General features: G+C 45.4%; 2 protein-coding genes across 8 annotated transcripts in view; one reads left to right on the top strand and one right to left on the bottom strand.

Moving 5' to 3' along the window:
* The window catches only part of LOC142497657 (ATP-sensitive inward rectifier potassium channel 11-like), a 16,615-nt gene extending 14,212 nt beyond the window's left edge, over window positions 1-2,403 (bottom strand). Inside the window, exon 1 of the mRNA XM_075605745.1 lies at window positions 2,230-2,403. The gene's annotated coding sequence lies outside the window, so the exon portion shown is untranslated. The remainder of the gene's footprint in view (window positions 1-2,229) is intronic.
* Window positions 2,404-15,555: 13,152 nt separating this feature from the next.
* SCAF1 (SR-related CTD associated factor 1) overlaps window positions 15,556-25,782 on the top strand; it is a 19,195-nt gene continuing 8,968 nt past the window's right edge. For 2 of the 7 annotated variants that reach the window (XM_075605740.1, XM_075605733.1), the window contains exons 1-7: window positions 15,557-15,895; window positions 18,357-18,574; window positions 18,762-18,831; window positions 18,936-19,045; window positions 19,362-19,495; window positions 20,710-20,834; window positions 21,767-25,342. In XM_075605740.1, coding sequence (XP_075461855.1) covers window positions 18,380-18,574; window positions 18,762-18,831; window positions 18,936-19,045; window positions 19,362-19,495; window positions 20,710-20,834; window positions 21,767-25,342 — 4,210 coding nt within the window. In that variant the 5' untranslated portion in view covers window positions 15,557-15,895; window positions 18,357-18,379. Of the gene's footprint in view, window positions 15,908-15,933; window positions 16,162-16,981; window positions 17,248-18,356; window positions 18,575-18,761; window positions 18,832-18,935; window positions 19,046-19,361; window positions 19,496-20,709; window positions 20,835-21,766; window positions 25,343-25,782 lie in introns of those variants that run through there. The other 5 variants (XM_075605738.1, XM_075605736.1, XM_075605734.1 and 2 more) reach the window with 5 other exon arrangements.

The raw sequence follows: 25,782 nt of genomic DNA, 5'->3' as shown, positions 1-25,782 counted from the left end.
TAGGAAAGGTAGGGGCCCCCCTCAGCAAGACTCTCACTCCAACGCGTTTCGATGGGAAACTGTCTTAAAAGACATATATACACACATACATACATATATACATATATATATATATACACACACACTATAGGTAAAAACAGACTATGTGACAAAGTTGATAGATTTTTTAATACACATAGCTTTTACAATTATTAACAGTAATCATCCCCATTAGTAATGGAGTTTATAAAGAAGAAGCTATTGACAGAATAATAAGCATCCCTTTATTTTCTGAGGCTGGTAATAGCTGTAGTAATAGAATGAGGCAGCAGAGAACAGAATGTGTCAATCAACAGGTTTCTACAATAAGTGACTGGTGTGTGTTAGTTATTGGGGGAGGTGGGTTATCTGTATTGGGGGGGTATTATGAGTATTGTGGGAATGGATCGTTATGTGTATTGGGGAGCTTAGTATGTATTGGGGAGGGGGTTATTGAGTGTGGGGGGAGAGGTAGGAGTGAAGGAGTCAGAGTTGGGAGTGTGGGTGTATCGGAGAGAGAGGGGTGTGTATATATATATATATATATATATATATATATATATATATATATAGCCTATACGGAACCATGTTAAAAATGGTTTTTGAAGCAAAAAGTGGCACTGAGTGCTCATTTGCATGTCATTTCCCAGAATCCCTTGCTGCAGTGGAAGTGCTGTGTGCTGGGTGATAATGGTGAAAGGCGGGGTTGCAGACCTGCCTAAGACGTGCAAATGAGCATACAGTTATATTTACATTTATATATTATATATACATACATACACACACACACACACACACACACATACATACATACATACACACACACACACACACACACACACATACACATACACATACACTTAATTCATTTAATCCTCTAGGCACATATTTCACATGTTCACTTGTTGTTCAGTCCCAGGCTGCTATCTTTTATTGTAATAGTGAAGATGTTTAGTCCAAACGACGATAAAGAATATTATGCATTTAGTGTACGCTAGCTGCCTAAATGGAGTTTACCTTGACGGGGCTCCACAGGCTTATATAATTTTTCGATCAAAAGATGCAACTAAATGACTCTTTTGTGACACACACACACACAAATATAAATATATACACACAAATATATAAATACTAAATTAAGTTGGCATTATATACATGGATCAAAAGAGGCAACATGATAATACAGCAAAACATTTGGAATTCAAATATATTAATTAAGCAATTGGAAACAGGATTGTATGCAGATTCATTGGAAGAATTGGATGACTGTTTTTAGAATTAATATCTAATTTTACACGAAAATGTTACAATTAAACAGTACTGCACTGCGGTATATGTTGGCACTTAACAAATAAACAATGATTATAATAATAATAGTTCAAGACATCTAAAGAATAACACAATCCAAAACGTTAAGATTACCGTCACTCTAAATACTATAATCGCCGAAGAGGAATATTTGATTATTGTCCCAGTATATTAAAAAGCTAGATCATTACAATAAACAAATCCTCCAAATGAATAAATTGTGTGCAATAATGATAACACAAATGAATAAATTGTGTGCAATAATGATAACACAAATGAATAAATTGTGTGCAATAATGATAACACAAATGAATAAATTGTGTGCAATAATGATAACACAAATGAATATAGTAAAGTGAAACAAATAGAAAAGGGTTACATCAAGGGTTTTATGGCATAGAGTCATATCCCATAAACCAATCATTCTTAAACTCATGTTTCCTAATATGACTAAAAGACAATGTCTCAGGCTGCAGCAAACAGTACAATGGCAAACACAATAACATTTACTCAATGGACAGGTGTTTGCCTGCCTCAAAGCATGTTCTAAGTGTGACCATCCTTGTATGTAGGAGACATTCAATCCATTCGAAAGAGATGGAGCAGATCACATTCCCTGCGCCTTATTTTAACGCCTCTACTGTATCTGGAGCCTTCAGCACCTGGGACAGATCCTCTCCCAGTACTCAACGGGTTAAAGGACGCTGCCTAGCCTGGGCACTAGCAAAATGCAAAGCACAGCCTGGGCATGCAGGTGTTAGTATTACAGCCCGATATCATCAGCTGCATCTATCATTATCCAGCCCCTCGTTGCTGGAAGGGCTGCAGCACATTAGGGGGGTCTGATTGCATTTATTCTCGCTGGATTATTTGCATTTTGTTGTTGTTGGGTGATCCACTTACCTTGATGCATTAAAGGACAACCCGCAGGATTAGCAATGTCTGCTCACTTGGGCTTTTTTTTTTTTTTAGAACCTTCTCCCCCCCTTGAAAGGAGAGGAGGGCACAGGCTGGGGTTTCCAGTTTGTGGCGGTGCTCAGGATGCACTCAGTGTTATAGGATGGATGTGGTTTCTCTGCGGTTGCACACTCTGATTGGCTGGGCTGTTCTAATGTGACACAGGATATAGCAGTGACACAGGGCCACTGTGACAGGTCATTCTGCCTCCATTGTATCTCTCTCCATCAATCGCATGTGACCCTCATTAATCTCATGTGACCCTCATTAATCTCAGGTGACTCATCTGATCTGTTAGATTTATTTGCATGTTTGCAGCCAAAACAACATACTGTGTTAACAGAACACCTCATTATTATTACTGGGACTCAGTGCTTTTGCTATAATTATGCATTATGGTATATGGAATGTGATGCATGGCATGAAGGACAAGAAGCGTTGTAATGTTATTGATTAAAGCAGGGGCAACTCCAGCCTTCAAGACCCCCCCCCCCAACAGGTCAGGCTTTATGAATATCCCTGCTTCAGCACAAATTGAACCACCTGTGCTGAAGCAGGGACTGATTGAGCCACCTGTGCTGAAGCAGGGATATCCCGAACACCTGACCTGTTGGGGCACCTTGAGGACCCCTGGGTTAAATAATTATTTTATTGTTTGGGCTGTCATAATTTTTTCTAGAATTTTACGGAGTCAATTCTGTCCCAAATACATTTAGCGTATCATACTATATAACACAGTCCAAACTCCCAAGAATAACCTTTTAGGTGTTTCGGGGGGGGGGGGGGGGGGGGAAAGCCCTCCTTAACAATGAAGAAATGATGGATGTAGTCTTTTAGTTTGGCTAGTTTGGTTTCCTTACAATCCCCGATGCCCATATGAATCCATCCCCGGAAACCTACCTGTCATTTAGCCCTCTTTATGTTAAATTATCACTAAACATGTAGGGAAAAAAGAAAAGGGAAAAAAAAAAGGTTATTTTGGAACTGAGTGGGATTGCTAATTTAGTTAAAAAATAAGACAATGGAAACAATAGGATTCCGTTCCATAAATCATACATTTGGTGCTGTTTTTGCACCAGTCTTGTCCTAGTTTTGCCAAAGGCGGACTTTATTAATGTCTAACCCCTTCTTCATACTCAGTGTGAACAGGGTTGCCACCTTCTACTGAAGGCCAACTGGGAGAATTTCTTTTTTAACTGCCGCGCTTACCTTCAGCGGCGTCCTCCCAGCATGATCCCTCTGCAACTCTTCTTAATATGGCTGCGTGGTGTCGCATGGCGCCACGTTGCCATGACAATGGGATGCAACGTGACGTCAAGTTGCCATGGCATCGGGAAGCCTAGGTGTCACGTGACGGCGCCACCCTAATTTGCGACGTCATGTAAGCGTCTCGTTGTCACAGCAACGGGCGTCGCGTGACGCGGTTACGTCACGTTCCATTTGACGCTGCGTGGCCATATTGAGTACAGTTGCAGGGGGAAGATGCCGGAGCATGCCGTGTCTCTGCCGCCCGCGCAGGGTTGCCACCACCCGGAGGTTTACCAGGTAAACCTGTAGCCCGGAGATACGAGGCCAAAACCAGTCTCCGGGTGAAACCCGGAGTGGTGGCAACCCTGAGTATGAGGGTACTGAATACTACTACTGTTACATATGTAGCGGTCATGTAAAATGGCTACAGTCATCTCTCCTGCTGACAGTAAGGCCTGGTAAGTTGTGGGCATGCCAGCAGTAATTATGGAGGTTTGCCCTCACACCCTGGTGGGGTGCCCTGTGTATGGATGGGAGTGGTCACATGCTCTGACTCCATGGTTAGTGATGTCAGAGGTGTGTCAGCTTCCAGAGTGTACATAAGGCACAGCACTGTGTCAAAAAGTAGTTCTAGTTCTAGTACAAGTTCAGCTAAGAGGAGGAGGAGTTCAAGTTCTAGCCTGAGTTACTGGTTATGTTTTAGTAACTGCAAGAGACTGTGTCCAGGGACCTGGCACAGGGTAAAGATATCCCGGCTGGGATAGGGAATCCCTATTAAAGGAGAGCTCACCTTTCAAAGGGAAGCATTGACTCAAGATGAGTGGCTAGATATTCTACTGTGTGGGGCAGCTAGCCCACATCAATCAATAAAGATGCTCTTATTCGAACACCCTCTCGTGTACATGTGTGGAGTGAATGTACAGAGAGGAGCACCACGAAGGAGTTCCTCAACAGGACCATCCCCATGCGGACGCAGGGACCCTGATGAGGTGGAGGCGCTGCACTGGAACTAGGTAGGACTCAGCACACTACCTCAGCTGCCTGTCTGGACGGGTCCTCCCCACACACCATCATGCGGGAGACTCAGGAGTCCTGTTGCCAACAGGTGCACCACCAGACACTACCACACTGTAATGGGGATCGGTTAGACCACAGGGGCCAATGTGAGATTGGGTGGGTCAGGCCGGTTCAGAAAAACCGTTACATTTGGAGGCGAGCTGCTGAGATCAGATCTGTCATCAGGACAGGCTCTAGCTAGGCACACTGGGAAACAGGGAGAAAGTCTGCTGCCACTCTGTGCTGCGTAGGGACGGACCTAGGGGTGGTCAGGGGGCTGACGGGGTATTGTCAGTTCGCAGGGACGACCTAGGGGCCTGAAAGGAGTGAGGGGTTTGGAGCCGGGCTATAGCTGACCGAGTCACCTTGAGGTAGTGCTAGTTGGTAGGATGCCAGAAGGGATAGCCTGTTAACGTGGTCAGGAATCCTGGAGAGGGTCTGCGCTAGGCTGACCAAGAGAGGTAGATGCCCCAAGTACTGCATGGCAGAGCCAGAGTACTCTAGCCCATTCCAGACACTTACCATAGGGAGCACAGACTGGGAGGAAGGAGTTACAGCAGACACTGAGAGAGTGAGCCTAGCCTGAGGTAGTGCAACATGAGTCCAGCCTAGATCAGGTACACATGTGGTGGTGCATCTGAGCAATATTTATTGTACTGGTGTGGTGGCTGCCCCGTAGAGCGGAGCCCCATGTACGATAATTGGTACGAGAGCGTGACAACCCAGGAAATGGAGAATCCGCGTGGTGCGGAGAGTCCAAGATGGCGATCAGAGGCTGATGGGGAGGGCACCCGTAGCGTGCACCCCACTGAAGAGCAAACTGTCGCTGAGTTGTCTTTAACCAATCTGCTCTGGAGTGGAGCGAAGGCCGTGACTGTCCCGTTTTTGTCCTGTCTGGGACACCGAGGGGCCACCCTTGAAGAGTGTGAGGACATTGTGATAATTGGGGGGGAACCCCGCGAGGAGAGTAAACAGACTGACTTTTCGGGTTTAAAAGCCAACCAAAATGGCGGTTCCCGCTCGCTAGGGAAACCGCATGGGCCAGTCGCAGAGAAAATGGCTGATACAGAACTTGCAAAGAGCTGGCCGGGAATGGCGCGAACAGCAGAGCCCCGCCCTGATGGGGGGCATGGCGCGAAAGCTATGGCTGCGCCTGCATGGACAGTGACTCACTCGGCCCATGTGCTGAGTCAACCGCTTAGTCTATGGGACCCTCCCTTGATTTCCACCAGGGAGAGTGACTTTCAATTATGGCCTGTGGGAATGCACCCACTGGGCCCCGGGACTGATATCCAGACGGCGCCACTACAAGAAGTAGTTCCGGCCGCGGAGGTAACGTGCAAAAAGGAGGGATATTTTGCACGAAAAGCAGCAGCTAGGAGAAGGCGGGAACTAGCCGCAGCCCAAGGATCCCACTCTGATGAGGAAATTGGCGCGAAAACGCAGACCGCGCCCACCAGGACTGAGAGAGGAGCGGCCTTAATTAAGGGGCATGCTATTCCCCTGTGGGATCCGCCCATACTTGCAACCCCTGGGGGCGGGTTCCAGCTATGCCAGCGGAGGGAGGAGCCGAAGCAGGAAGTGGCTGGCCCAGAAGCTTCTACCGGTCAGTTGCGAGGAACCACTGACCAGGAAAGACCCATACTGAAAGTGGTCCCTACTAAAAGAATGGCCTGCTCCTCCACAGTGGGCACGATGGTCTCCACCCAGCCCTACTCGGTACCCGGCGGGCTACTGGTAGTAAGGGTGGCAAATACCGAGACGGTGGTCGGGCTCTGCCTACAATGCGGGCTGCCCGGAGGCACTGTCAACACGGTGGCACGTTGCCCACATTGCGGGACATTATATTTGTGGCCCATGCCCACATTTATACCTATTCAACCTGCTGACCCCCCGGGGGATACGGCTAAGCGCTCCGCCGAGTCCCCTGGCGCACTATGGATCAGCCGTGCGAGTCCCGGAGAAAGGGGACTGGAGTCGACCAAGTCGGCTGGGTCAGTAGCAACCGAGACGGTCGGGTCACCCCCCGACCGCGCAGAGAAAAGACTTTCGCCACGCTCGGTGACCCCGAGATCAGGGAAGGGAGATTACTCCGACGAGGATCTCCGTGAGCTAGCGGTGGCGAAATCGGGATCCAAGAGGGACCCAGGACGGACGACACCCCGTGGGGTGAGTGGCAGTCTGGAAAACAGGGCGTCCCCCGCAGATCGGCGAGCCGAGAGACGGAGTCCCGCCATCCCAGGACCTGGCGGCGACGGGAGAGAGACGCCAACGCCCCTGCGGACAGGTAAGAGAAGCAGCCCCATCACTTACCTTGTCCCGGCAGACAGCGCAGCGGAGGAAGGGCCGTGCCAGGCCCGAGGCGCACGTGGAGAGACGGCATCACTTCCGGTGAAGACGACGGCGGAGCTTCCGGATGTCGACATCGAAGAAGAGATCCCGAATGGGGATCCGACCCGAGATGGCGGCGTTTCCGGTTCCGGGGAGGACATCACTTCCGGTGGCGACGGAGGAACCGCTGGGAACGACGCAGCGACGCTTCGGCGATCGGGGGATGGTCCCCGATCACCTCCAAGGCCCAGGAGTTGGATGGGCGATCCGAGGACTGAGGAGGGTGAGATATCCTCATTGGACCAGTCTACAGACAGCCGGGAGCGGGTCGTAACCCCGTGGGGTCCCATCACTTGCCCTTATGCCCCATCCCATGCCCTAGATAAAACCCCTGCCCCTGTCACCGTTTCCACGGGATCCCCGCCTAGTTTAGAATCGGTGGACATACCCTCGGAAGAGGAGGTGAAACGGACTGGGGGAAGACAGCGCAGTTGCGCTACGGAAGGCACTTCTCGGGGGGGGGGGGGAGAGTTGAGAGTGGCTGCGGTAGGCCGGTGGTTGCCACCTGCAGTTCCTGAACCGGTGAAAAAGGCCCCGGGATCTTACAGGTGGTCAGTACCGCGATCTGAACGGACATCGGGGGTATTTTCCCTGGAAGACGATAGAGAGTCAGGGGAGTCTCATAGATTCAGAGAGCACCGTTGGTGGGCCCCACTATTTGAAGGGTACTCCACATGGATGGACCGCACTTGGTTCCTCATCCGGCGAGAAGATGTAGTGGATTACTGGTGGGCTGCGGGAGAGTTCACCCCTGAGCAAAGGGATAGAGAGTTGCAGGAGCGATGGCTGCAGATCGAGCATAGGGAGATAGAACCCATGGGTCCCAGCATCCTGTCAGATCCCGTGGACCCTGATGAGCCCCTATCATGGGTGTTACCTGGGAGGGCCGGTAGGGCTGACCTGACCAGGATAAGTAGGGCCGAGCGGGCCATAACGGCTCGTTATAAATCATCCCACGGGTTGGAGTACCCGTATGTCCCTGAGCCTCTCATGGACGAAATAGAGGAAAACAGAGGGAAGTGGCTTAGGGAGGCCATTGAAATGTACTTAGTCGGAAGGGGAAGTGCAGTGGTAGGGAAGAAGGCCGAGGAGCGGATAGAGCACTTAATACGCATATGGGGCATAGGAAGGAACATCTACAAACATAAGGTGACCTATAGGCCCGAGAGGGGACTGCCGAGACATTACTATGTTACGGTCCTGGATATGGGTGGTAGGGAGGTAAGAAAACCTGACCCCAGTCACTACTTTTAGGAGGTACTATGTATTACGCGGGTTCGTGGCTGCTGGACGGGGCGGGCTTGGCGGAATGTACGGTAGAAATTGTTCTGTATGCATTATGAAAATTTGTAAGATGTTCTAATTATGTTCTGAGTTTCAGTGCTTCCTGGAAAAGGGTAAACAAATTTAGGTCCCAGCGAGGCCGATGGGATTCACCAGGGGGAGAATGTAGCGGTCATGTAAAATGGCTACAGTCATCTCTCCTGCTGACAGTAAGGCCTGGTAAGTTGTGGGCATGCCAGCAGTAATTATGGAGGTTTGCCCTCACACCCTGGTGGGGTGCCCTGTGTATGGATGGGAGTGGTCACATGCTCTGACTCCATGGTTAGTGATGTCAGAGGTGTGTCAGCTTCCAGAGTGTACATAAGGCACAGCACTGTGTCAAAAAGTAGTTCTAGTTCTAGTACAAGTTCAGCTAAGAGGAGGAGGAGTTCAAGTTCTAGCCTGAGTTACTGGTTATGTTTTAGTAACTGCAAGAGACTGTGTCCAGGGACCTGGTACAGGGTAAAGATATCCCGGCTGGGATAGGGAATCCCTATTAAAGGAGAGCTCACCTTTCAAAGGGAAGCATTGACTCAAGATGAGTGGCTAGATATTCTACTGCGTGGGGCAGCTAGCCCACATCAATCAATTAAGATGCTCTTATTCGAACACCCTCTCGTGTACATGTGTGGAGTGAATGTACAGAGAGGAGCACCACGAAGGAGTTCCTCAACAGGACCATCCCCATGCGGACGCAGGGACCCTGATGAGGTGGAGGCGCTGCACTGGAACTAGGTAGGACTCAGCACACTACCTCAGCTGCCTGTCTGGACGGGTCCTCCCCACACACCATCATGCGGGAGACTCAGGAGTCCTGTTGCCAACAGGTGCACCACCAGACACTACCACACTGTAATGGGGATCGGTTAGACCACAGGGGCCAATGTGAGATTGGGTGGGTCAGGCCGGTTCAGAAACACCGTTACACATACTTTCAAACCTATAACGTTTTTTCTTTAGAGAACAAACTACTTTATATATAAAACAAATTCTTTCTTTTCTTTGTCTCCTCTAGGGTTGCCAGGTGGCTTCTCCAAAAATACTGGGCACAATGGTGAAAGGTGCGACACACTCGAGACACGCACACACACCACTCTCACCTCTCTCTGCTCCATGCTGTCTCCTCCTCTCCTTGGCCCACCCGCAGGCTTCTGACACCTCCTCCTGATTGGCTGCATTAGGCTGTGCTTATAGTGCCTGGCGACTGCATTAGGCTGTGCTTATAGTGCCTGGCGACAGCGACGCGACGGCGCTCCAAAACAAAGCCATTGACTCCTTCGTAAGTGTTTATAGTAAGCGCGATGGCAATGGAGCGAAGGAGCGACCAAAAATGTTGAAGCCGGGTAAATTAGATTTTTTAGAGACAGTCGCCACACGTGACTGTCTCTGAACCAATCAGAGAGCACTGCCTGCCCCCTTCGTGACGTCACTAGCCTTGTCACCAGCGATGTCGCTTAAAACTGAAGTATAACTTTTGCTAGTGGCGACGGGTGACGTCATCGGTCGCGTCAATGGCATTATAAGCGCAGTCTTACACAGCAGAAGCCAAACAGAATGGTGGAAGATGCCCAGCCCCCTAGCAACAGCCGTGCTCTCTCCCTGCTCGAGGAAATCCCGCGGCCCCCCAAGCCGGTCAGATTGCTATGTTCAGAGAAGTAACACAGGACACATACATGTACAGTATTACTTTTTTTTTTTTTTTTACTGGACAGAGTGTGCAAATACAGGACAATCTGGTTCAATGCTGGACACTAGCAACGCTACGCCACTAGTGACTGCCTGGAAGCAAGCTTTAGAACAGGTTAAGTCTAGGATATGGCAGCGGGTGTTTCTAATGGAAAATCCTACAGCCATGTAAAATGAGTCCTTTTCTAAATTCGAGAAGATCTGGGAGCCTCAGGGAGGGTTTACTGGACATTTCAGATTTCGTGGAGCATGGCTGTCAGCAATATGATGCAGAGTGCAGAACCAGACACTGGAACCCTGCAGAGTGTGAGCAGCAAGCAGGTGAGTCCACCCGACTGATTGCCACCGATTGCTACCCCATCCCCCCCATTTATCCAGCCGATTCCTATCCCCCCAATCACCCGCTTCATCACAACTCCCGCCCCAGATGAGGGGGAGGAGAGGAGATAGGGCAGTAAGGCAGTGAAATGGGAGATGAAGGGGGAGGGAGATCCTAGAGCTTTACTCCAAATTTAACATAACCACCAATGCTGTTGATCACTGCTTGTCCAGACCTGTTGAGCCTACAGTATACTGTACGTATCTGTGTCTGATCTGAACGTCTGTATAATTGCATGTGAAATTCTCTTGCTGTACAGTATTTCATGTAATCAGATATTTTTTTTTACTTTTCTACTTATTTTGTCCTAATTTGTAATATTTTTTTTTGCTTACCCCTTCCTTACTTCTTTAGTTCTGTATCCTACATTGTTATAAAAATGGCAATAAAACGTGAGATTTAAAAAAAAAAAAAAAGTACACTACCACTTTGTTTTTTTAATGCTAAACCAATATTTCGTATGATTGTACATGAGAGGGGTTCTTACATATGTCCAGAACCCCCAGCGTGGCAAACACCCAATACATAGTAATGTCAAACCATATACATTATATGGGAGTGCTACTGTAGTGTGTGACCTTGTATAAATGAGCAAAAGTAATATACCAATGTTTATATTTATATCCTCACCTTTCTTACACACAATGCCGCTTAAAAGCCCACAATTCCAATGTAACGCCAGCTCCCCCCCCCTGTTTTTTGGTTTACTAGTGTACTATAATAGGTTAATGGTAAGCAGTAAATGCTAAGCTCCACCCTATGGTGACACAGGGGTACTGTCTCATAAGAAGTATAAAAGAGGGAGAGAGTTTGGAAGGTCAGGTTCCAGCAGGAGAGGAGGAGAGGAGCCTCGGGGAGTAGGGGTAGTGGAAATGTTCCCAAAGTTATAGAAGAGATCAGGCCCTTTTTATTGTGTTTTAGGTAGGGCACTGTCCCTATCAGTTAGGTTCCTATACAATGGCCGCAAGAGACAAGCAGGTCCCAGAGAGGGAATGCAGACTGGCCATTGTGGGGTACGCAGTGAAAGCCCCAGGATGTCGGGATCAGCCTATAAGCGAATCCCCATCTACAGTGTTCAAAAGCTCTGAAGAAGGACACCATCAGTTCATGGCCACAACATGGTTGGGGATTGAAGAGAACATTTGTGACAAAGTTCTTGTAGCCTGGGCATGCAACCATTGTCTCTTTAAGTAGACCAGTTGTTTTGAACCGGGGTTCCGCAAGCACCCCTCAGGAGTTCCGTGGCCGCCAGAGGGGGAGAGCCGGGACAACTCTCCCAGCTGTCCCAGGACCGGCAGCGTGGTAGCACCTCAAGCAGCAGCGACCCGGCGGCTCCTGAGCTAAGCAGCAGCAGCCGGCAGCTCACTGCTATTCCTCTCTCTGCCTGCTCCGGTCAGCGTGCGCTCTCGCCGGGAGGGAGGGTGGGAGAGGGAGAGGAGGGGGAACACATTCCAAGTGCTTCACTACTGAACAGGTCAGGAGGTCAGAGTGTGTGTGTGTATGTGTGTGTGTGTAAGTGGGAGTGAGTGTGTGTAAGTGGGAGAGTGTGTGTGTGTGTGAGTGTAAGTGGGAGTGAGTGTGTGTAAGTGGGAGTGTTTGTTTGTGTGTGTGTGTGTAAGTGGGAAAGTGTGTGTGTATGTGTCGGAGTGTGTGTTTAAGTGGGAGAGTGTATGTGTGTATGAGGGAGAGTGTGTGCACACGCGCAAGGGGGAGAAGGAGCGTAAGGAGGAGAGTGAGGGGGCAGAGAGACGGGGGTGACGGGAAAGGGGGGAGAGATATGTGGGTGATGGAAGGTGGGGAGAGAGACGGGGCAATGGGAGGGGGTGACGGGGAGGGGGGGGCTGAGAGACGAGGCAGCGGGGGGATAAGAGACAGTGGGTGAGGGTTGGGGTTCCCCAGAATTTCAAAATCGAATTCTGGGGTTCCCTAACCAAAAAAAAGGTTGAAAACCACTGAAGTAGACGCTTGAATTCAGCACGCTTTAGTCGCTCCTGGATGACTTTTCCAAAACACAGCTTTCCCACGATGTGTTTAGCTTTCTTACTGGTGCAGAGGATTTCTTGCTCAAGCTCATTTTTCTATTTTACCAACACATTTTTTACATGCTTGGCAATGAGTATTCTTACGCGCTGTGCGATCTTTTCTTCCCTGTCACTAGGGCACCACTAGCATCTGGCTCCGCATCATTGATCTCGGGTAGCTCAAACATAGCAGAGTTTTTATCAACTCTGATTGATTCCCGTGGCATCGTTCTTTGACGGTCGGCAGACTTAGTCTTGGGTCTTTCTTTCCTGATGCATTAATTTTTCCAGGCTGTCCGCTTCTTCAAAGTCCCAAGTGATGCATGACGGGGTCTCTCTACTACAGTAGCACCATCTTGAAGCTCCTTCAGTACCAGGGGACCCCGGCCTACAGCTTCCTCATCCATCACGGGCTTATCCACAAAAAGCACAATTCCCTTATCAATAGATTTGCGTCTGTTTGAGGATCCTTAAATTCCAGTACATCAATATTGCTGCAGTTCTCACACCTAACCATTACCTGTGGCCTTTCTTTTTTGCAGTTGGCAAACCTGTAGTCTTCTGCTTTTTTCCCTTGCAATGACGAGTGGACAACTAGTGCTGCCTCTTTTGGGGCGTGATCACAGATACAGTTCTGTCTCAATCTAGCCAAATACAGAATCATTATAGCGGCTATTTTCATCGTGAGGAATCTGGATTGGGCCCTGTAGGCACGGTAGCATGACTGGATTTGTATTGCGTTTCTCAGTTGGAATTCAGTTCTTATTTCCTGAATTGTGTGGAAAGCTGATTGTAGTACTGAGACGGTATTGCGGGTGCACTTATAGCAATGCACAGCTTGCTTGGTTGTGATGTGGGACCTATATCTGGACTGAATCATATAAGCAGCTTCCTTCATTTTCCTGTAGCACCTTTGCTGCAGATACTTCCTAACATTTGACTGGACAACAATTACACTTTGCTTCAGATGTTCATACCTCTTTCTTTGTCATTGCATTCTCTATATTGACTGGAGAAGGCATGACGCCCCCCTAAAGCCCCTCTACAATCCCTGACTGATATCACCCAGTTTCTTAGCTCCATTTCCTCTCTGAATGAGAAGAGTGAGCTGCTAGTTCTTGGGTATTTCAACTTCAATTGGCTTGACCCTAAAAACCACAAAATCCACACACAAATCAAGTCGCTTAACCTATCGCAACTCATTTCCCAACCCACACGAACAAACCTGAAATCGCACAACCATTCCTTGCTTGACTGGATTCTCTCCTCAAATCCCAGCAGAATCCAATCCTCTGGCATCCTTCCTGATATTTTCAGTGACCATGCAATAGTGTACTGTGTAAGGAAAATTAAACCACCCCAATCAAGCCCTAAAGTTCTCCTCACTAGAACATTTAGAAACTTTAACCCACAACAGTATCTGGATGACCTTACCAACTGCCCTTGGCACATAATCGATTTAATTCCTGACCCTGATTCTGCGCTCGACTATTTCCAATCCGAGTTCTTAAAACTCTGTGATACCCATGCTCCACTACGCAGAAAAAGGGTAGAGGGTGCCCACCTTCCATGGGTTACACCTGACCTTATAGCACTCTACCAGTTCAGGGATGCCTTGTGGAAAAGCCACAAAATAACTGGCACTACCAAGGATCTCAATCACTACAGATGCCTGCGGAACATGTGCACAAGGAAAACAAGGCATGCAAAAGCACAATATTACTCTGACAACCTCCTCCAGAACACATCAAACCCAGGTAACTTCTGGAAGGTTATCAACAACATATTCCAGCCTTCTAACCATCAACAGCCAAGTAATATCACTAAGGGCGATATTACTCTGACAAACCCCACCGACATTGCAAATGCATTCAATGATTACTTTGTGTGGTGTGCTACTAACTTATTAGCAAAACGCAACCCAAACCACAAACCTGAATCTCATCCTGGGAGTACCCCTATAGCCCCACCCCCTCCCAACATGGGATGAAATGTGTTTCATCGCGACCAGCGTGAGCGCGCCCGCCCGCTCAGCACCACCCTGGCTGAGACCTTAGTTTGCAAAGCCACTCATCACTTTTCACTTGCATTTATATTTATATTCACTGATGACACTGAAACACAATTGTTTGATACGTTTAATAATATGTTCGATGTCACTTTACAGCACTGCAATTGACCTTACAGCCCATTCACTTCAATTGGCGTAGGTGTCTTCCAGTCCCCAGAGGTGTCATGGAGTAGCACTGCTTAGTAAGCGGGCCCTATAAGTTTTAAAACCTTATAGGTCTCTTCTTGATATGTTTGGTCATATTACACTTGAGGAATAGGTCTGTGAGGTCTTGATTCTTGCAAGATTTACATATCATAATCTCATCTATCATGTTGGCCCATTGAACAGTATAACAACCTACAACAAGTCTACACTTCGCAAGGTCCATTACGGCTGCTAGAGCTTTGAACTATATCCTTTGCTAATGAACTCAGCTTTGATTTGCCTGTAAAATGCAGCCGGCACCACCTCCTTCCACTTCATCACCCAAAGACTGAGAATCTGACAGTGCCTTTCATAGAAGGGAAAAGTATAGCGATAGTAGGCATTAGGGGCAGACATTTGGTGTTCATAGGAACCGCCTATCTATTGAAGCACAATAAATAATAAAAGCATAACCCATACATTGTAAAAAGAGTATAGATTTACATTTATCAGAAGTATTTTAACGCTCCCTTAAAAGGTCCAATTCCCACAATATCACATATTGTGAAAATGAGTTACCCTTTAAAGCTGATTTCAAACATTATTTAGAAAACGTTTTTTTTTTTTTTTAATGGTATTTAATTTTTTATTCAAAAGGCCCAAAGCCTGCTGTGGCGTGTTTACATGGCAACTCCTGCGGTTTATTCTCATTTTCTCCACTCCAGCAGGAAGCACTGAGCTGATTTCCATGAGAATATATGTTATTGTGCAGTATGAATAAGAAATACAGCAGGAACTTCTCCCTTTAATAATTAGTGTAATACGCAGGTTTGCTGTCATCTCCAGGCTGAGGAATGGTTCAACTACAACTCCCAGCTCTCTTTGCGGCGTAAACAGGACTCATATCCGCTATGCACCCGTGGCATTGTGGGAAGGGAGTGTGCCCTTTTCTATCCTTGTCTACATCGCTGGCGGCGAAATCTCGGCTTCTAAAACTACACATCCCATGATGCTTGTCACTAGAATGTGAGCCGGTGCTGTCCATGGGGCCGCGCTGCATCCCGGGACTCGAAGTACTCGACCCGCCAGAGCTCCTTTCACTTACGTGCTGACGTGCCGCCCACGCGAACTACAACTCCCAGCATGCCGTGCCGCGGCAGACCCCGCTGAAGCAGCGGGGGTAAGATGGCGGCCTGCTAGAGGGATGGGGAAGCTGCTTTTGTTGTAAAGCTGGAAAATTAATAAAAAAATTACGCAGGTCCGAGCACGGGTGCGTACCGGGGAGGCGGATACCAGCGGCCAGGCGTCTCTGTGAGTCGGCAGGTACCGGCAGGGCTGCAGGCGGTGCTGGGGAGGGGTCTGGCCCGGGGCTGGGAGGGGTTTCCCTGCTCTGGTTGATGGATGCGGCTCAGGGGACAGGATGGAAGACCGGGAGCGGCGGAGACATAACCCCCCTTCCCACTCACATATGTAGCGTCACCTTCTGCCTCGTTATGTGCAAGTGACCGGGGATTTGCTGCTAGCTTTCCACAACTAGAATTAGGCCCTTTACAATGGTAGTCAGGAGGAAGGCGAAAGTAAGGCCTTTTATTCATATACCTGTATATATTGTATGCCAGACCCTTCATTAATTATAGTCTTTCCAATATATTGATTTTTCCTTTGTTTTTTTTCCTACCCATTCATATACGTGTTATATTCTTTCTGCCTCTTTGCTCTTACTTGGTTTCTCGGAATGTTTTGGTATTCTATATTCCAAATAGAATTGTTCACAAAATACTATATGATTGTTATGACAGTTCAGTCATTTTCATTAGGAGCTTTGAAATCTTGTTGGTTGGGTGTGATTGGATTGACTAGGGGTCTGTCATAATGTGCCTGTCAGAGTACAATTGTGTTGTGGGTTAAATGGGAATTCTCAACAGCATATTTTTGTTGTAAAGAAAATATCCTTTTAACAGTTTACATATATAAAGGAAATAAGACTTTTTTTTTTCTCTCAATGGAAATATATTTCCATTGCATCTCTTCTTGGATGCTGGTAATCTAAATGAGGCTCATCAGTAGCTCTCACTGAACTTCCAGTTAGCTGGCTATCTTACACACTATGTGCAGGAGTAATTGAGCAGCATATCTGATTTAAAAAAACAAAACCCTTGTGATTAATGTAGTGCAGAGATTCACAACCTTTTTTAAATTGGGCACCTCCTGCAAGAAATATGTTCTGCAAACCCCTAATTAACCTTATTGCCTATTCAGACTATTGTGTGCAGACAGCATGGGTGATATAGCTGTCAGTTACTGCAGTAACCTCATTTATTTATATTTGTAGGTTTGCATATTGTGGGCATTTTAATAGGGTACAAATAGCATACATTTGTTTTTTGTTTTTTTTGTAATGCAATAGCTGCATATTTTATATGTAGATTTCTCCCAGGTGGACTTCTGGCCATATTTACTATACAGTGCTGTGACCTAAAACACTTTATGGCATAGCCCTTAATCTGAGAGAGTTATTTACTTGTTTATCACCCAACAAAGGAGAATTTAAGGGATAATTACACCAAAGTGTAAATTGTGACAAAAATCTCACATTGGAGTCAGAGTTTTCAACCTAAAACGTCCCAAACAGCCTCTTCGGTGGACATACAATAAGTCCCTAAGTAAGCACTGGTTATTAATGCTGAAGAACGTTTGTTGCAAGAATCGGTGATTTTAAGGAGCTGAAGCTGATAACACACTCAGTTCCGTGAGCAGTTTCCAACTTGTGGAATGTAAAAGGGGATTCACTAGTACTGATGCTGGGTTTCACCCCTTGATCCGACGTTAACGGTCTTTCAAATCAATGGCAGATAATGTTGGATCTTGGTATGATACCCAGCATCGGCGCTTGGTGAATCCTGGCCAAAGTGTTTTTTCTAAACCAAGGCTACACGAAAGGAATATTAGGGTCTAGAAGTAGACCTTTGTCTGACCCGAAGAAGGAATTGGTTGCATATTTCCCATTTTCTTTTATTTTAGTTTTCCTCTCCACACCTTAGAACTGGACAGCAGGAATGTTTCAAATATCTGACATATATATATACTGTATTAACAAAATGTTGCTGTCATTGCATTAAAGATAATGTACTGTTCAACAATTCAGTCAAAATGTTTATCATATACTTTCTGTTAGTCAAACCTATGGAAGTTATTGGAACGTTTTATAAGATGTATAGAGGAAATTAGGTTGTGATTCATATGTTGGGTCTTGTTCTTTATATCCAAGGTATAGTGCAAATGTAATATTTTGTCCACTTGCTACACAATGTAGAATTCATTTGTTAAATGTTTACAATACACGGTGTTGTAATTTCAAACCAAAAGTAGGGTAACAAAATGAAATGCTACAGTATATTTTTCCCACTACATTTTTTAATGGAAATCCTTGCTTGTGTGTGATGGAGTTATTGCAAATCTTGTGTGTTATCAAGCTTGGGAAGATGAGAAAATAAAGTCAATGTATACTAGGGAAAATGTGGGCTGTAAGGCTAACATAGTAGGAAACCTAGAACATGGTACATAGACAGATCATTTTTTTTTTGTATTTTTTTTTTGTTTGTTTTTTTTAGAAGGGCGTCTTTTTCGTAGTGAACTATACATTTTTTTTTATTTTTTTTAAGAAGACGGCTTCTAACAGAATGATGGAAGTAGGAAGTAAATATGCACCTTTGAAAAGATAACGTGACACATTTTTCTGTTCTAATTAACTTTTTTCTTCTTCTTGTATTAGGCAAATTCCTCCAGGTTGCAGTGATGGAAGAGGAAAACCAAGATCGTAAGACGACCAAGCAAGACGCTGATGAGGAGGCAAAGGAGGAATCTGTGAGGACATCAGATGTTGTGGTGTCAAATGATAAACAACAAAAGAACACAGCTAATGCCCAACATGGTACTGAGGAGAATTCATGCAAATCAGAAGAGCTTTGCCCAGAGCAGATCATCATTCTGGTAATGGTTTGCTAGCATTTAAATTCTAATTTTAAAATGCATATGTTTTATTTACCTTATATTAAACCTCAAGTCTACAATTAAGTGTGTGTGTGTGTGTGTGTGTGTGTGTGTGTGTGTGTGTCCTGCTATTTAAGCATTTACACTTTAGGGGTTGCACTAACCTAATGTATTTTTTATTTTATAGAAAGCTTTGCAGCAAGTTGTAGGGAGCAGCTTACAGAATGACAAGAAGAAGAAACTCTATAGAATTGCAGGTACATCAGAGGGACATGTTTAAGTGAATGCATTTACGTGTTGCTTTTTTTGCATGTGGATTTGTTGAATTTGGTAGATAAGAATTGTAACCTGTGTTTTATAGATCCAAAACAGAAAAGCTCAAAACATACAAAGTCTTGTAAGAAGAGACCAGGGAAGAAACATGATGGCACGGAGGAGGCCCAACTGCTCAGCGTGGAGAATGAAAACTCTGTATGTTGCACTCACCCGACAACAATACCTGTTATATAGTTACATAGTAGATGAGGTTGAAAAATGACGTACGTCCATCAAGTACAACCTATGCTAAATTTAGACAACATATACTTTATCCTATATCTAGCAAACAATATTAATGGTTTATTTTCCTATTTATTACATTTGCCAGCATTGTTATTCGTAATTTATGTTTTTTTTTTCTTTCTGATTTCAGTTGCTGTACTGATCAGCATCTTCCAGTTCTTGTTACCTTTTTTCTTCTGGAAGTTCAATTTCCTGTCTTGTAATCGGATGTCTGTTTCTCACACAGATTCCTGAAACAGAGAATCTCCTGTCGAGTCTCGCTGGGGCACTGGATTACCTGGAAAAGACATACAGTACAATCTCTTCAGGGTCTCGCCTCCGTTCAGATGTAGAGGAGACATTGGATTTTGGAGCCCTTTAGTGAGTGGTGGTGCATGGTTTTGTGTTGTAGAATTGTTTTGGTTTTTAAAGGATCATGTTCGAATTCTGCATTCATTGACTTTACCTTTTTAATCAGATCGCTTACTTCATTATATCCATTTTAAAGAAGTGATGTAAAAAATTTTTTGGGGGACCTTCTAAATATGAATATAATTTTTTGGGAAATCCTTAAAGCTGCAGTTCAGTCTTTTTTTTTTTTTTTTTAATTTATTTTTTTACTTCAATAGTTTTATGTGGGCAATCTCTAATTACCTAAAGAACTGCATAGCTGCGGGTCAATTCGTTCTCCATGTATTGATAGGTCGAAATTTGGTGACATAATTAGTGAAGGGATCTGTTTATATTCTGCTTGTCTGTCAGTGGAAGCTCATGAATATTCATGAGCAATCCTGCACTGACATGTGCTAGAGGGAGGGCAGGGCTGACAAAGGGGTGTGCCAGGGCTTGTGACTGGACATAAAGGGGCAGTGCCTTAGCAAATGGCTGTTAAAATAGAATATAAGAAAATTGGTCTTTAAAAGTTGTTTTTTTTAAAACAGAAAATGCTAAAAGTATTTTTTCTTACTACAGAACTGACTTATTAAAAAAACCACACATGCAGGATATTGACTGAACTGCAGCTTTAAGTTTAGAATCGCATTATTACCCTGTTTCTAACTAGCTCCTTTTAGTATGTGTTGTTTACAATGTACATGTTCTATTTGTAGAATTTAGGCTTTTGGAATTGTATTTGAAAATCTATTAAACAATAAAGAGTAGGAAAGGAGATACAATCCTGAATGTTTGATAAATGCAGATTCAGTGAATGTTACCCTTGGATGAAAAGCCCCAAATAAGATCTCTAAAGTAATATTCTAATAGGCTTTGTAATTTTCACTTGTGCTCTCCATTTAGACTTCCAAGTTTCAATGTGCAGTCCCACTTAACAGTATAAATACATACTGGTTTTATGTAAGCACACAGCTTTTCTAACTAATTTCTTATGTTTAATAGCTTTTCAAATCTAAGATTTAAAAAAACAAAAACTGTTTTTAATGCCATATACCAAACAGATGAAACGGAGGAGCAAGTAACCTAAGTTTTCATGAATTAGTTTAATGCATTACTTTAGTTATTAGCAAGCTTTGGTTTAGAACAAATGCTGTGTGTTATTTAAATGGCTCTTCCTAACTTGTAGCTGTCCCAATTTGCAGTGCGGAAGAGGAAATGGCTGAAGTGGAGCTTCTAGCTGAGGTGCAGGTTGGAGAAGTAGGCTCTCTTTCTAATATGCATTCGGGGATTTTCAGAAGAGACCAGCATTGGAGAATTCAGAAGTCAGGTGCGGAAGGAAACATCATTGAACACACAAGCACTCTGCACTCCCTTTGACTCCTTGTTAAGGAGAATACTATGAAGCTCCCTTGAGATGGTTTTCTGTAATTCGTGGCTTTGATTTATAACTGTGAATGAATAACATGATTCTCTACACAGGGGTGCGCAAACCTTTCTCCATGCGCACCCCTGCTTTGCTTGGTGCCTTGTGCCCCTCCCCTGCTCGATCCCTGTGTCAAAGGACTCGGGTCATGTGACGTCGTGGTGACGTGACCCCGCGGCAAAATTTGACGCCGGGTTACCAGGACGACGCATCGCTGGAAGGGAAGTGTGTTATAGAGGCCTTGCGCGATCCCCCGGCATTTAATTTAAATGCCTGGAGGGAGAGTGCGGGACCTCTATAACTGCCACGCGCCCCCCAGTTTGCGCACCGCTGCTCTACCGTATGTAAGTGTATATTTAGATGCATTTCATCTAACTTTAAAGAACTGCATCTATAAATAAGCACAGTATTTGTTTCCTATTTCATCAAGGATGTACTAACACAGGACTAAAATTGAGCAAACAGCCGTAATAGGTTAAAACTTAGTAGTGTTGCCAGTCGCACGCATAAGTATTTTTACATTTATGGAAGTGGACATTTTCAATAATTTTTATTTGTTAATTGGTCAAAAGACAAAAGCTAGGGAAAGATGAGGGTAGTAAAATCCGCCCTAATCTTTGTTACAAAAAAAATGTAATACTTGTATTATCTAATATCTATATATACTTCATAAATATCAAAACCATTAGTTCAATTTCCTCCTTGGTGGAATCCTACCTTTAAAGTACAAGACTATATTATGTTATAGTACAGCTTAGTTTGTATAGTACTTTTTATATGCAGTTTTGCTACTTTAGAACCTGTCTAATAGCTATCCAATTTTCTTTAATTTCCAGTGTGCCTAAGTACCTCAGGACTGCAGCTTAAAGGTGGACAATCGGCATTCATTAATAAGGCTAGAGCGGAGCCATCAAGAATCACAGTATCAATGGAACCTCCAAGGAAACCTTTGACCATAAAACAGTGTTCTCCAAGGATATTACACAGGACTAGGATTAACACAACTAGCCGTGCAGTGCATGATCCACATGTTGCTCACCTCAGCGCCTCAGATAGCACTTTCCTGTGGGAGCACCCACAGCCTCAAACGGCAACTACGCTACCTGGACTTTCCCGGACTGTCGGTGATCTACCTAATGCCCTCCCTCTCCATATGGTACATGGTGCCCATTGCTCTGGCAGGACTACACCGATACATGGCAATACTCAAAAAATTGTTAAAAACAAACCCGACTCTTCAGTGTCCTGGGGACTAGCTCTTGGAAATGGCACAGAGGTATCTAGTGGACAGCAGAGACCTCTTGGCGGAGAGGGATCGGCATCAAATAACCAGAATTCCCAGCCACCCAGTTCATTGGAAAAAGCTGATTCCAGCTCATCATCATCATCCTGTTCATCCTCTTCATCCTCCTCTTCCTCCGAGATCCCAATACTATCTGGTGGTGGAAGTGCTGCACAGTCCAGCAGGTCCCAGGATCTGGATATTTATGACCCATTTCATCCAACAGATGAGGAGAATGGGAATGGGGATTATGCAGACTCCCCTGAGAAGGAAACGGAGGAACAAGAGGATCAAAAATACGATCCATTTGACCCAACAGGTTCCAACCCTAGTTCCTCGGTGCGCAGCCCATCACCATATGATGATGATGAGGAGGAGGAAGATGACGATGATGATGGAGAAGGGAGTGCATCCCATCCTGAGGGTCGGATCTCTGAAGTCTTGGCTGGTATCTATGATGATAATAGCTTGAGCCAAGACTTCCCTGGCTCTGAAAAAGAGAAGGGAAGTTTTCAATCTAATCCGTCAGATAAAGGCCCAGATACAGAGGAGCATGACAACAATATTGGAAGTGAGGTTAATAAAACTGATCAGAAGTTTTCCAAGGAGGCTTCAAGCTCAACTGCAAAGGACAATGCAAAGCTACCTTTTGAGCCCTATAGTCCTAGCTCAAGCATAGATCTGGATAGGGCTGATGATGCTGAGCATGTTTCCAGGGAAGTATCAGAGGAAAAAAGTGTAAAAGATGCACCTCTTGCTGACTCGACACTAAATGAAGGCATCTCATCAGAGTTGATGCTGGAGCCTAGAAGAAGAGTCTTTGCTGTGGGTGTTGGTAAAGACTATGGCAGGAAAACTGGCTTTGCATCTGAAGCAGAATCCAAGTCCAAGATAGAGATAAAGGTTTCGCTGGAGTCTTTAGCTAAGCCAGATGTCAAATCATATCTGCGCATGGAAAAAATTGCCAAGCTTGGAGGGGAGTTACGACCTCGTCACAAACGGAAGCATTCATCTGAAAGAAGAGATCGGGGTGAGGACTCTGATCGAAAATATGACTCTGAAATCGAAGAAGGAGAGATTGTTCAGCCGGATGAAGATTGTTTTAGTCCGATGCCTTTGTTCCGTAGCCGGTGCAGAGTCATGGAGAGACCACTGAGAATAGTGGAAGGAGATGACTTCCTTTCTCTTCATGCGGATTCAGATGAGGAAGGAGCTCTGCAGATTGACTTTGGAGAAAATCAGGGAGATAACAGATGGAAAGGGCTGGATCTGAGGAGGAAGATCACAAACCAGCGTAGGGAGAGGTATCGGAAAAAGTCAGAGTCTCCCTCAAAATCCCAAAGGCGTTCGAAAACACGGTCTCCTTCTAGCTCACATGGTCGGAAAAAGACCAAACATGAACAGAAGAGGTCCAGGGAACGGAAGAAGTCAAATGAGCCACGGGTGTCCATTGGTTCATGGTCCAATACTAAGAAATTGAAAGACCGTAAGGAACGCAAGCGCTCGCGGTCACGCTCCCACAACAAGACTGCTCGTTCCCATTCTAAAGACCGTAGAAGATCACGGTCCTGGTCACCATCCATCAGCACGAGCATATCTGCTGTAGGGTCTTCTCGTACTTCAGCTGAAAGGAGGAAAAGTCGGAGATCTAAATCAAAGGAGAAGAGACATCATTGGTCCCGCTCTGCCAGTGCGGACCGGTCCCGAAAAGATAAACACAAAGAGAAACATCGGACAGAGGGAAAGAAAAAGAAAAAAAGATCCCGTTCCAAATCTAGAGAAAGGGAAAGGAGGCCTTCACATCGGTCAAATGATAGGAGGGACAAAGACAAGGAAAGGACAAGGCATCCCATGGATGAACCAAAGACAGACAACCCAACATTATTGGAGAGGAGGAGGAGGGACAGTCGGACAGTAGTGCCCCCGTCTATACAGGACCTTAGTAATGCTGATCTGTTTACTATCAAAAGAACAATTACTGTGAATCCAGAGGAGAAATTGGAGGACCGTGAAGACTTGCTTAACACCCCTGAAGTAGCTGGGAAGAGAGAGGTTCTTTATGACTCAGAAGGACTCAGCTTTGAAACATTTTCGGACCGTGAAATTCTTGATGACAGGGATGTTGGTAAAGCTAACAGAGTATTTGACAGGCACTCTGGGAAGACCGAGAGCAGCAAGAGAAGGGTACCTGTGGACTTTGAGAAGAAACGTGTAGAGGGTGAAGAGATACGGCAGAAGGCCACCAAGGATCGGGAGCGGAAAAGAACTTACACAGATGACAACCGAGAGAGATATAAGAAGAAATTCAAAGAGGTACCTGATCAGGAGACTGAGTCTTTGAAGTTGGAAAAGGAGAGAATGCGTACCGAAAAGGACAAGGCCTCAAAAAAGCTCAAGGTGAGTCATAAGGAAGGCAAAGGCGGGTCAACCAGGAAAGTTAAACTACAGTCCAAAGTGGCTGTGCTCATCCGGGAAGGGGTGAGCAGCACCACCTCTGTTAAGGAAGCAGGTTCTATTGGCGTCAAATTTAGCCGGGACAGAGAGAGCCGTTCCCCATTCCTTAAATCTGAAGAAAAACTTCCTGATGTTAAGAGTGGCCGGCCAAAGCTTGAAATCACTGATACAAAGGAACCCCTTCTGAAGCCTAAGAAACTTAAGGGCTTAAAAACAAAGACTGGAGTCAAGAAAGTAAAACCCACTGGCGCTGCTGGAGTCTCTGTAAAACCCAAGGGGACGGTTGAGAAAAAAAAGAAAAAGCTAAAAAATAAAGCCTCATTAAAGAAGTCCAAAGCAGATAGTTGTAGTAAAGAATTACCCAGCCCAATTCAAGCCAAAGATGAACCAATATGGTCAGACACGGAGAAAACTGAGAGCAAAGTTAAACCCCCCAGTCCTCCCAGGCTAGTCAACGAGCAGGAACTCACACCTGATTCCCAGACAGTTGACAGTAGCTGCAAGACTCCAGATATGTCATTTATGGCAGAGGAGCCTGAACCAGAACCCGAGAGAAGTCCGGACCTAGAGGTGGACAGCATCTCTGAGCCAAAAGAAGAGCCACCACGTCCTCCTGCACCGATGCCATGGAACCTCCAGTCGGGTGTAGACTGTGCCACAAGCGGTGTGCTTGCATGTAGGTATCTGTACTTACCACCTTTTTTTTTTTTTTTCTTTTCATTTAAAATCTCTTTAATAGCGGGGTCTAACCCATGTTCCTCTAAGTGCACTCCATCACCTTATGTAATGAGGGGCCTGCAAAACGATTCACACTAGTTTTTACAGATAATTCTTCCACTCTGTCATTTCTTACCTTTTATGGCAATAATCTATGCTGCCGATCAATTCCCTCTCCAATGATGATCCTGCTTCCCAGGGCGTGCAATATCTGCCTATTTGAAGGGGATGTTGTGTAGCATCCTAAATAGTTTGTAGAGCAACCCAAAGAAACTGAATAAATTCAAAAGAATAACAAAGGATATAAAGGTTGGGGGGGGGGGGGAATATTATGCAGTATGTCATGTAATACTACACAACGGATTTTTATTTATGGAAAAAAACAGGATTTTGAATGAG

This window comes from Ascaphus truei, chromosome 6 (genome assembly GCF_040206685.1).
Source record: "Ascaphus truei isolate aAscTru1 chromosome 6, aAscTru1.hap1, whole genome shotgun sequence".
NCBI classification, from domain to species: Eukaryota; Metazoa; Chordata; class Amphibia; order Anura; family Ascaphidae; genus Ascaphus; species Ascaphus truei.
The sequence above is the reverse complement of the archived record's forward strand: the minus strand, read 5'-3'. Positions and strand labels throughout refer to the sequence as shown.